This window comes from Colletotrichum scovillei (assembly GCF_011075155.1).
Source record: "Colletotrichum scovillei strain TJNH1 chromosome Unknown Contig00001, whole genome shotgun sequence".
Classification (NCBI taxonomy): domain Eukaryota; kingdom Fungi; phylum Ascomycota; class Sordariomycetes; order Glomerellales; family Glomerellaceae; genus Colletotrichum; species Colletotrichum scovillei.
The window spans coordinates 4899523-4911733 of NW_023336259.1; the positions used below are offsets into that span (position 1 = coordinate 4899523).

General features: G+C 54.0%; 3 protein-coding genes across 3 annotated transcripts; 2 read left to right on the forward strand and 1 right to left on the reverse strand.

The window, feature by feature from the left end:
- Positions 1-14: 14 nt before the first annotated feature.
- HER10_EVM0007232 (zinc carboxypeptidase) lies at positions 15-3817 on the forward strand (the record flags this gene model as incomplete). Its single annotated transcript, XM_035476794.1, has 3 exons — positions 15-29; positions 1793-2071; positions 2138-3817. The coding sequence occupies 3 exons, from the start codon at positions 15-17 to the stop codon at positions 3248-3250; spliced, it is 1407 nt and encodes a 468-aa protein (XP_035338540.1). The 3' UTR covers positions 3251-3817.
- A 36-nt stretch (positions 3818-3853) lies between these two features.
- Positions 3854-7032, reverse strand: HER10_EVM0003129 (uncharacterized protein). The gene has a single exon (XM_035472815.1). The coding sequence runs from the start codon at positions 6399-6401 to the stop codon at positions 4806-4808; it is 1596 nt and encodes a 531-aa protein (XP_035338152.1). The 5' UTR covers positions 6402-7032; the 3' UTR covers positions 3854-4805.
- On the forward strand, positions 3908-4657 carry HER10_EVM0002973 (glycosyl hydrolase; the record flags this gene model as incomplete). The annotated part of the gene is made up of 1 exon (XM_035472664.1): positions 3908-4657. One exon carries the CDS (start codon positions 3908-3910, stop codon positions 4655-4657), a length of 750 nt encoding a protein of 249 aa, XP_035338138.1.
- Positions 7033-12211: the final 5179 nt, after the last annotated feature.

The following is a 12211-nucleotide window of genomic DNA, read 5'->3' on the forward strand; positions in this document are numbered from 1 at the left end:
GCTTGAACCCGACCATGTCTCTATACAAAGTAAGGTAGCGTGAATTGTAGTGCGTGAGCTCGTCAAGGTTGCCGGTCATGCGCTAGTTTTGCCACCTCACAACTTCCGCTACCGATGGTGATGATTCCGAGCAGGCTGGCATCAGATGATGCGAGGGTGTTGTGACCATAATATTGCACATGCTAGGACCAAGACTCATCCTGCTGGAGTAAAGGTTCGACACTGCCTAAGAAAATGATGTTTAAAAATCAGACACATAGGCGACCCAGTGCAGAGCTGTGAGAAAAGTAGAATCACCCGATTGCCTTGACGGTATTGAAAATCTGCGTCTCAATTGAGTGCGAAGAATAGTGCTTCATGCCGATGGGGCACGTAATTACTACGGGATGGGCGGGAAAGCATTGATGGTTGATAAAACAGCCTCACGAAGTTCAAGAAGCTGCAGGGGTGTTGCCTACCGCCAGTTTATGTCAAGTATAATACCCTAGGATGCAAAGCAAAAGGGCTCATCTCATATATCGTTTACTCACAGCATCACAGCAAGATGAGCTTATCGTTCGGCTAGACGAGTAAAAGCTGCCATTGATCTTGACCAAGAGTCCAGGTGTAGAACTAGCTCTTAGACTTTCGCGCAATAATGCTCAGACGCATATCAAGGCTTGTAGGCGGCAGGTTAATATCCTTACAATCCTGGCAGGGCATCTCAATCTAACTGCGTGTATGTTTTCCATTGTCTGAGTTTAATAGCCGCGCTCCCATTGGGCGGTAGATAACTTGTACGGAGGGAAAACGGCAGTGCCCGTATCGCTGCCGCGGCCGACACGAGCATGGGCAGACTCAGTAACCCATCCTCTGGAACTTGGAGAACGAAGCCAAAATATGATTGGGCAGAGTTGACATCAGGGCGGACCGCCTTGAGCCGCTAATCTCCGGGGGTTACATTGACCTGCTGGATCGGGCCAAAATCCCCCGCGAGTGATGGCCCTTCCGCTCCCGGGACTCAAAGGTCAAGACCCTGCTACTGTCCTAACCCAGGATCTCTAACATTTCAACGGACACAAAGAATCAGCGAAAAATATTAAGTGGCCGGATCCCGGATCCACAACCCGCATTTCAAGGTTGTACCGGTGTGATTGATCCGTACAGACGAGTGGGAACCAAGCGAATCAACCATCTCCAAAGAGCCGAAGGCTCCAAGCATAAGCTCCCTGCTTGAGTCGCGTCTTGGTCTTCTGCAAAAGGACCTTGCCAAGACTTGTAAGGCACTTAATGAGTCCACCGGCGCAGAAAGAATATCTGCGCAGAGCAATTTGAATCAACCAATCCTAGGGTGCGACTTGATTTGTTGCTGCCCATGGTCGAGGGTGGAAGGCAGATAGTTTTTGCAGCACTGGATCGATGGGTCCTTCATCACAAGAAAGTTGAGTGTAAGTGTCTTCTCTGATTGCCAGCTTCCCTGTTCAGCTACTCTTAAAATCCTCAATTTGTACTGACTGGCATCAACTTGTCAAGCTCCAATGAGCTTATCTCCCAGCCTGTCGAGCCAGTAGGCTCGCGCTAGCTCCAGGATACGAAGCGGAGGCAGGACGCCGACGGAGAGGACCATCATGAACCAAGCTGCAGGCGGCAGGCCACGAGGCGGGGGTGCAAAGTCCAGACCCAGGACCCCAGTGACCAGCGTCTTCGCGCTCATCATTGTGCAGCAGCCGTATGCTTACAGCATGGTTCGGGCGGAGCAGGGCAAACGAGAATGAGAATGACCCCTTGGCACTTCTGTCATATATGATGCCAGTGCCAATCACCCTCATGGGCGACGCAACTCGGCGTTCTTGGCCTTCTCCTGCTCCTCATCGACGGCCATCCTTCACTCCAAACCCGCTGGCTCGTGTTAAAAGACATCATCATGAAGACCACACAAGCCTGCGCTCTCCTCTCGCTCGCCCTTCTGGGTGAAGCCTGTCTTCTCCCCGGAGAAGCCTCCGGTGGCCGCATCGCCCGCCGCCAAAACGCGAACCCCAACAACACGGGAATCGCCATCGGCACAGGCGACCGCTTCGACGGCGGCAAGAAAGTCCCCCGTGGCCTCGGCACCCAGCCCGCCGGAACGAATCTTACCTCCCTCCTCAACGTCAACGAGATCAAGAGCGCCGTCAAAGGCCTCGTCGAGGAGTATGACCTTGAGTACTTTGAGTCGCCGTACAAGACGTATGAGAATGCCTCTTTCTTCGGTGCTAAGATCGGTGGCGAAGGCGGGAACTGCAGCGATGCGCACCACGTGTACTTCAACGCCGCCATTCATGCCCGCGAGCGCGGGTCATCGGATAACATTATTTACTTCATCTCCGACCTCCTATACGCGAACAAGCACGGCGAAGGGTTGACGTATGGCGGTCGGGTGTACACCAATGACGACGTGAAGCGCGCCCTGTCAACCGGTATTGTCTTCACGCCGTTGAGCAACCCTGACGGCGTGGCATATGACCAAGCCACACACAGCTGCTGGCGTAAGAACCGCAACCCGGCCGCCTCGGGGGGCAATCCGGAAGCCATTGGCATCGACCTGAACCGCAATTTCGACTTTCTGTTTGACTTCCCCAAGAGTTTCGCGCCCAGCGTCGGGCCCAACGTCGCTTCGGAAGACCCGACTGAACAGACGTACCACGGCGCCGCGGCGTTCTCGGAGCCCGAGTCGAAGAGCATCAAGTGGGTGATGGACCAGCACAAGAATGTCAAGTGGTTCCTCGACATCCATAGCTACATCGGCGTTATCCTGTACAACTGGGGCAGCGACGAGAACCAGTTGCGCCAGCCGTATATGAACTTCATGAACGAGTCGTACGATGCCGCCCGCGGTCTGATGCCGGATACGCCGTCCAACAATGGCGTCTACGGCGAGTACATCCCCAGCAACGACTGGTCGGAGAAGGTCTTCGCTGCGATGCGAATGGGTAACGCCATGGACGCCGCCACCGGCCGCCACTACCAGGTTGAGCAGAGCTCATACCTGTACCCAACTTCGGGTTCAAGTGATGACTACGCATACTCGCGTCACTTGACGGACCCCTCGCTTGGTAAGATGCACGGATTTGTGGTTGAATTTGGCTTTGGTAATGATGGGGTGGACTGCCCCTTCTACCCAACGCCCAGCCAGTACAACTTGAACCTGCTAGAGACAAATGCTGGCTTCATGGAGTACCTGCTTGCCGCGGCTGATCTTGGCGTCGGCGAACCGGCTTCCTGCGTAGCATGAGTAAACCGGCTCTGCGAAAATGTAAGAGGGAGAGGTAAATTAGCGGCGTGGACTCCCACTTTGACTCTATGGTGGACAAGATGTTGATCATCATCCGGAGACGGAAGGAGTCCCGGAGCAGATCCCGAGACATTTGTCAGGAAGACGAGTTTGTTGATTAGAAATACACAAACGTCCTGAACATGAGCATCTACAAAATAATAAGTAAATCTTGTCGAATCCCTGTGTGTCGGTTAATCGCCGAAGAACCTCTCGACCTCAAATTCCTCATAATTCTAGTCTACTGATATCGGACACTTACTTTGCCCTTGACCGCATCGACGATACAGGCACCTAACCTTCGATTCCGGCTAGAATACCGAGAAAGACTCCATTTGAGGCAAGTTGAGGTGAGTTTAGCATTCATCATGGGCAAAAATCAAAAGAATAGTTGCTATGACCGCGGCAGGGCTCGAACCTGCGACCTTCTCGGGATCTTGTGCACATAGATGTGAACGAGAAATCATGACCACTAGAACACACAGCCGGTGATGGAAGATTGTCGAAAATGTTGAGGGCTAAGAAGCGTCAGCAGGAAAAGACCCCACCGACCCCGCCAAATCACACCCCACCATCATCACGATCCTCCTCTGACGACACCCGTCACCTCAATTAGCAATGACGCCCAACTTGAAGCCGACAAGACAGCCTTTCCGCGTTTTGGCTTTCAGCAAGACCTCTGGCTATCGACATGATTGCATCTCAGCTGCTGTCTCTGCCGTGAAGGCCCTGGGCGAGCGCACGGGACTCTTCACCGTCGATCGCAGCGAGGACGCCGAGGCCTCTATCAATCCTCGATCCCTAGCAACGTACGCAACCATCGTGTTCCTTCACTGCACGGGAACGTTTCTCAATGTTGAACAACTCTCGGCTTTGAAAGGACACGTGAACTCGGGCGGCGGATTCGTGGGGGTGCACGCCGCCGCATCGGGATTGAGGGAGGATGAGTGGTATGGCAAGCTGGTCGGCGCGCATTTTGACCAGCATCCGCCGCCTGAGGAGGGCACCTGTGTCATTGAAGATCCGGGGCATTTCATAATGCGCCGTGGAGGCGGAAACCATCCGACGGAGGCGTGCGACGGTGTTCGGAAACAGTGGACGGACGAGTGGTATAACTTTCTGTCGCATCCTAGAAGCAACGAAAACCTCCACATCCTGGCTCGGGGCGACCCGACAAGCTTCAATGGCGGTTCTATGGGGGATGATCACCCGCTCGTATGGTGTCAAGAGTTCGACGGTGGAAGATCGTTCTATACGGCCCTGGGCCACTATGAAGAGGCGTACGAGGACACATGGTTCGTTGGACAGATTCTCAGGGCCATTCTCTGGACTGCTCGTCGTGAAGACGAAATGATCCCCGCCGTATGATGCCCTAGAAGTGAGACGGAGGAGACACGCTTGGCACTGTTGGTCATGAATCAGTAAACATTACAGGGCGCGGGTATTTAAAGTAGGATTCTAAAGACGAGGCAGAATGAGAGGCACACACGTTGTATGTATGCAAACAAGCGACTGACTAGCCCATCATCCCATCGCCGGGCTCGCCGCTAAATCGGACCTCGATCCTGGACTCGAGAGATTCAGACCAGATGTCGGACTGAAAGTCTGGTATATGAAGCAGGATGCCCAGTTCCTGACTCGTGTACCAACTGGCCCGGTCCAGGTTGCCTGAGCCCAGCAAGAGGAACTCCTTGTCAACGAGCGTCATCTTCAAGTGCGACACGACCGGCTCCTCTGGATCCCGCACCGCCGTCGCCTGCAGGTTCGGGCGGTAGTAGTAGATGTCGAGGCGGCCTGGCCGTTGCAAATGCGACTCGGCGTCTACCGAGCGTTTCCGGTTCCACTCTGCGCAAGCTTGGGCGTATCGCTTGACGAGTGAATTGAGGGTCCATTCCGTCGTGGTGCAAGCCGTGACGAGTTGTTCGATTAACATCATGTTCTTGCTTGTCCTGATGCGGACGCTGACACCGCGACGAAGTGCATCGAGGAGCGCATCGACGACTGCTCGGCAAGTCAGGTTCGGCGTCACGATATCAATGTCGGTTCGGGCACAAGCGAACAAAGACAGCAGAGCCGCATTGAGAGGTGTGGTAGGAGCGGTAGTGCGCCGCCAAACAGGGACGAAGCGGAAGCCCAGGTACCAGTGATGAGATGAGGGTAAGATCAGAGTCGGACAGGGCGGGAGACTTGCGAGGCTAAGCCGTCGACACGCGGTCTCGTCGTCCGAAGGTGGACCGCGAGATGGAACAGTTCGGCCAGTGTCTTGATCGACTTGACCTAGCCCCTGGTTCGCCTCACGACCACCGTCATCTTGGTCGTCGGGGATCTCTCGCGCGCCGGCGGCGGGCTCCCACACATTGTTATAGAATTTGACGAGTTGAGCAACGGCTGCACCCTCGAACCCAATACAGCCTTCGAACCACGTCTCCCAGCTCACGTTACAACTGGGCATCCAAGCGCGCTGGCGGTCGACGATGACAAACTTTGGATGCATGACGCTGAAGGGCAAGAAGAACAGGCTCTTGACGGTAAGATCGATGCGGGCCGCCCTGAGGCTGCTGTCTGGGGGCAATCCGAGCTTTGGCCACGCTGAGGTTGGGTACGCGTATCCGTCTCGCGACCACGGATGGAATATCTTCTGGAAGAAGCTACGCGACGAAAAACAGATGCGGACGCGTAATGGGGTGACGGCATCTTGGCCGGTCGTTTCGATGGCTTCTCTGCGTCGCTCGGCAAGGAGTTCCAGGGTTTCTTTGACGGCACTCAAGGTATCGGACGGAGCCCAGAAGCACGTAACCAAAATCACCTCGTGTTTCGCACCAAGTATAGCCGGCAGGAGAGCGTTTCTGTAGATGCTGGCGCCGTTGCCGACGGTGAGAGACTTGGGGCTACATGTTGTCACCAAGCTCTCGGGATGAGAAACGTAGTAGTTTGGGAAGTCGTTGAGCTGTTCTCCACGACTCGATTTCAGAGAGTGAATCCAATGGTCGAGAAAGGCCGAAGGGAAAGAGTGTGATGTCATTTCCGACTTGATGATTGGTGGTGAGGCTGAAGGTTGTGGTTTGTGAGCATCAGGGGTGCAGGTTCTAACTTCCGAGCTCTCGAATCCCATACGACGTTGGAATGGATGACTGATGATACGGGCAACTGGGCTGAAGGCCAAAATGTCGTCATGCCACTACAGTGGAGGAGGTCCCTTCGTCACCAAAAGTTACTATAGTGCTGCCGCCTTTGTTGTAGGTATCTTGTTGCCGCAGGCTTCAACGGCTCGTAACAAACGTATAGCTAATGAAAGACGCGGCTGTCAGTGGCGTGTTTGGGATGGTAGACGCGCTAAGATGTGAGTGCTGCGATACGCCTGAGGTCAAAAGGGCATGGGCCTCTGTGGCCTCGTCATGGGGAATCGTTTATGCCACTCGTGAGTTTCCAAACATCAGCGCAGGGCAGTTGGAATGGCGTGAAGAAGGGCCAGGCATGGGAGTCTCTGCCGGACCGCCGGCTTGATCCCAGCAGCAGTGGACCAAAATTGGCGAAAGATTGAGGCGCAGTCGAGGGAAACTTCAGCGATGCAGCGACTCTCCCAGTGCGCGATGACTGAGACGGTGAGACTGCACTGGCTCCGGTGCTGGCACTGGGCCACTGCCCACTGGCAGACAGACGGGCGCCCCATGTTGCTGCATTGTTTGGTGTCCCGTCGGTGACAGAGGCCGGGCGCCGATGGTAAGGTCAGGCTGGTAATTACGTTGGCACTGCTTGAAAGTTGCGAGTTGAGGGATCTGCAGCGCTAATACGAGCTCAGAGAGCGACATGTCCCAGACAGACGATCCGCTAAGCGGCAATGCATGAGATAAAGCACCCCCAGAGTTCCAGTCGACGGCGAGCCCAGGGATCTATCATCTGGGAACGATTGGTGACGGGACTGAAACGGTCGCCATCAGAACGGCCAAGTTAAAACGGAGAAAGCGTCCATCTCATTTCCCATACAATCGACGCGGTCTTGAAGTCGATCAACGAAAGACAATGAAGCAACATTTGAGCAGTAGGCTATCTCGAATACGTGCTTCGTGACCGAGGCACCTGATATCGGATCGGGATAGTTCGTGCATGCTGTTGTAGACTGTTGGTAGGCTAGTAATGCTGTCCAACCACTGCTATCCGTCAACGTATTGAGCTTCATCGGCAATGAGATTGACAGACGTTCAGTCGTCGAGGTCAGGAACACTGTGAGAGACTGATTCGTCAAAACGCATAAAGCACCTGGCTGGGGTGGTTGGCAATCTCCTCTACACAGTACTCCATACACAGTAGATACGACGGCCGGGACAGCCCGGGATCACCCCTCGTGAACAGCTGTCCAGCTCGTGTCAAGTGATCTAGGGCGAAAACAAAGTTTGTACAAGGCCCGGTGTGAATCAAATGAAGACGTGGACGGATGGTCGGCGAAGGCGGTTTGGAGCAACATGGAAACGGCGTCTTGGCTGGAGTTGGCCCGATCCTTCACATGAGGCGAGGCAACAACGCTGAGCACGGCCGAATGATCCAATGCGGCGACACAAGCGCCAAGAGTAGAAAAAGAGAAGGGCAGCTTGTCCGGGCCATGCACTTGTTGTCATCGATATCGACTTGGGAGCGTTGTCCTCTCAGTCGTGAGACCACAGAGCCGCATCCGCAGGCGGCATGACCAATGGGCAGAGTGTGGGGTTCGGCTTGCACTTGAAGGCCATGGTAACTTTACGCTGCACATCAGTCGGGCAGACTGCGACATGTCGAGAGTAGGTAGGGATACCTACTTGCGCTTGTTGCTCGCAGCGTGGGCTACGGAGGCGTGGAAAGGTCTGGGCCACTGGCGGCGGCTGGGACCACTTCATCGTCTGCTATTAGAGCCTGGTTTTGCTTGCGTAGTTACCTACTACAGTCGTACACGTGAGGTCGAGTTATCCTCAAGCAATCAATGCCCATCTTTCTTCGCCATTTGCAATATTGGTATAGATGAGTCGAATGATGCAACTCCCTTCTGTGTATGAAGTCATATCGACCAAGGTAAGTTTAATGTGACACCAGCATCAACCTCCCGAGAGTGACCCAAGGCACTACAAATGGTACCTGGAGAGCTTTGAGGAACTGTTGAGTGAGTGTGAAGCAAATGGCATCGGAGGCGAGAGCTGGGCTATTCAAGTTCCTCCCGCAATGCGTACTGCCTAACGCTAAATTTCAGTCGCGATGGTGAGCCGGAGTCAGGCCCTCTCCAGCTTGACCTAGGAAGCTCGGGAATTGTCTAGTCTGCCCCAAGCCACCGTCACTTGTAATCTTTTGACTCTGTTGGACAAAGTACAGACACGACGAAAGCGGAAGCCAGGGAAAAAGAGGAACTGAGCCCGGACAGGACCTCCGATGTGCCCAGTTGTTTGCCAGTTGGACCCTCAAAGTAGCGCTGCAGAAAACAGTGGATCTCCAGGGTTGGAACAGGAGACTGGTGTGGTCCCATCCAGTCCCCAACGACCCCGTCACGCCCGGCTCGATTTAGCACAGCCTTTACTCCGTGTGGGTGGTGGCACGGTGTATGGGTGAGATCTTGGTCGTGTTCCTGGATCCCAGCTCACTGATGGTGTGGACTGCGGGACATCTTGAGACTGACTGGCTGGCAGGTCACTGGTCTCAAACCGGTAGGGGAGAAGAGCGACAAGCGGGACGGATGATTGGACGGACTCAACAAGCGGCGCGAAAGAAAAGCCAGCGCTAGGGTTGGCCAGAATTTTTGACGGAAGAGCGCGGATATACGTAGATAGCGCATTATTTGTATGAGTGGTGTTGAATCGACGTGTCCCGCGACACGATGCCGAAAATGTGGTCGACGCGGCAGCCCATCAAAGACGGGAAGAGACCCCAATTGTAACGGCAAGTGTGTGAGACTGTGAGGAGTGGTGCCGGCCCACGAGGGACGGACATGTGGGCTCTGGAGAAAGGTCTGGAGAAACCAAACATGTCGGGAAACGGTAAAGGCGTTTTTTTTTGTAGATATCATTGGCCCAACGGCTTGGTCTCGACTGGCTTCGACCCAGGCTCGAGGCAGGAATCAAGAAGGGCGGCTTGGACGGTTATAATCCGTTGACATAATTCCTGGGGCGGCCCGGGGAGGCTTCTGATGTCGAATACCTGTCTGTGCAGGTAGGTATCCGTAGGTATGTACGGATACTCCGTAGTCGATTGCAGCAGGCTCGATGAGAATAGTTGACGGATAGCCAATGGCAATTGTCGCCTGAAATGTCGAATGGGTGGTGTGACTGGGTTCATCTGGCAATATGGGAGCTTCCTTGGCCGATGAGGGGACGGAAAAATTCATCAGATAGGGAATTTCGCAGGCAATATTGCATCTTTGCATCTTGGTTGACACCAAGTCCGAGTCGTTGGCAAACAATTCCAGAGACGAGAGTGGCAAGATGCTGCCGGGTTGAGGCACGTGGCTTGCCTGGTCCAGACCCTTTTGCTCCTGCCTTGCAGTCAAAATGGATCGTTCTTGCCTGCCCCGATGCTGTGATATTGTCTCAGGAAGCCATTGGGCTGCGCGAACCGGGAGGAAGGATGATACCGTAAAAGGGCCGCAACTGCCTCTACTACCTTCTCTACGTAGCTTGTCACGCTTGTCTACCTGGCTGATCATGCTCTTTCTCAGCTTGGCCAGAGTTGACAGTGAGGTAGGTACCTTCCATATAACCATAAGGTACGTTGAGCAAGGGGCTTGTCCGTACCCGTTATGCTGTACGTACCTGAGCCTCCTCCCTCGGATTTGGTGCCTCCACTGGCCAAGTTGCTGAGAGTGACACGCAATTCGAGACCTCCCCACATTGGACCCCCCTTGACTCCCTTCATATCAATTCAATGGCTTTTGGATTTCAGGACTTGGGTTAGGAGGAGTGGAAGACTACCTTAGTACGGGGCAGAAAGATACTTGATTGCGCCGTCCTACGAGTTAGGTAGACCATCGTAAATATCCATACGGATAAATCATAATTGCCTCCACTACCTCGTGCAGCGCTGCAGCCGGCTGCAATCGCTCTCCCCGCCAGGCTCCATGACCAAGGTAGGTAGGGTGCAATAGGAATGGGATTTCGACAGATTGGTACGGATACCTTACTGAACTGCAGATTCGACGGTGCGGGTTGCAGGTGCCAACCAGCCTGGCGGTGGCTAAACGCCATCTCCGAGTCTCCAACAGCCAACAAACCGCCGAGAAAACTAGCAATCTTGTGGTTCGAAGACGGGGTGTGCATTAGTGAATGCACCTGCCACGATCCAGGCCCTGCTCTAGGCACTCGACTGCTCATGCTACCTTGATCTGTCCCAATCTAGCAAGGTTGCTGCAGAAGTGAGAAAACACTTTCCATGCTTGATGTGAAGATTACTCCGGCCAATGTCAAATGGCGAGCACATCTCAAAGGCACATTTCCTTGGATGCCAAAGTCTTGTGTCTACCTTACCTTACCTCAAGGTAGCCTTCACAACCTGAAGTGGTTTCCAGCATCCCTTCCGCATGGCCATGGCCTGGTCACTCTGGATTCTGGAAGGTACCTACCCAAGTGTCCGTACGTATGGATGATACCCCGCCTCAAATCTCTTTCCATTCTCGAACCTGAGATAGTGGGGCCACTTCCCACCCGACCCCCTCGCCCCTCGGCGGTTGAGTGTGGTCCCTTCCATTTCGATTTTCTGGTCCACCCTTGCAACCATAATCCCCAGCGGTTTACCATGTTTTTTCGTGTCCCAGATTCCTAGTCGCAAGGAACGTACGGAGCATGCATGGCCGAATGGGAGAGGGACTGAACTATTGGCAAACGAGTAATCAGTATACGGACACATAGTACCTAGTTAGTCGTCGCAATGTGCTGTTTCCCTATGCGAATAAAGAAAAAAAAGTGCACTCGGGTGCTAGCTTCGCCATGGCACGGGAAAGAAGGGGGGGGGGGGGGCTCAACATACTGTAGGTAGATGCTCTGGTCTGGAATAACCGCTTATTCACGGAAGCCTCGAATTTCAGAGGTATCTGTATCGGAAAAAACCGAGATACGTTGTTAAACTCTGAATTAGAATACGGACGTGTCCCTTTACCTGTGGTTGAAGGTTGAACACCGACCTTGCCGTGACGTTCAGTCTCGTGCTCTCCGCTCTCGATATGCCAATGGTCCTTTTCTTCCCTGTGCCCTCCTGCCTTCCCCCAAGCTTTCCAGACCTTCCCTTCCCTCCCGGGGAGTGACACCCGACCACCCCACTCGATACGTACCTGCATGCCTTAGCTCACGCCTTAGCTCGCCTCCAAAACCCACCTCCCGCAACAGAACAGTAAAACCGCCCACCACACACACACGAAGGTACCGTGACACTCCACCAGAGCATTGAGACGCACATCAGGACAATTACGGATTTCCTGCCACGGATACCTTACCTTACCTTGCCTCAACCTGCTCCTGCCTCTAAGTCTACACAGTATTCTTGCGAGACTGCCAATTAACCTTCTGCATAGCCCGCACCTGCCTCTCAGCTGTCGTCGAGTTGGTCTACGTGTGTGAACTGTGACCACGAGTACCCAAGGCATGTCCATGGAACGGTGAATTACCCCATACATCAAACCGTACGGAGACTATTGACCCATACATCGATTCCACCGTTAGGTTCCTCCTCCAAGTCCTCGTCCCGTTTTGTGAAATCATCCTCTTCTACCTACCTACCTGCCATACTCCGTACTCCTTGCCTACCTTATCCCTCGACCAATATCCGTACGGCTACAGCTCCCTCCACACACACCCCTTCCACCCCTTCCACGGTCCTCCTTCTTCACCTGCTTCTTCCGCTTGACGGGACATCTCTCCATCCCTGCTCCTTGCATTATCAACCGTGTGTGATATCTTTTTGCCACTGCTCCCTTCCCAC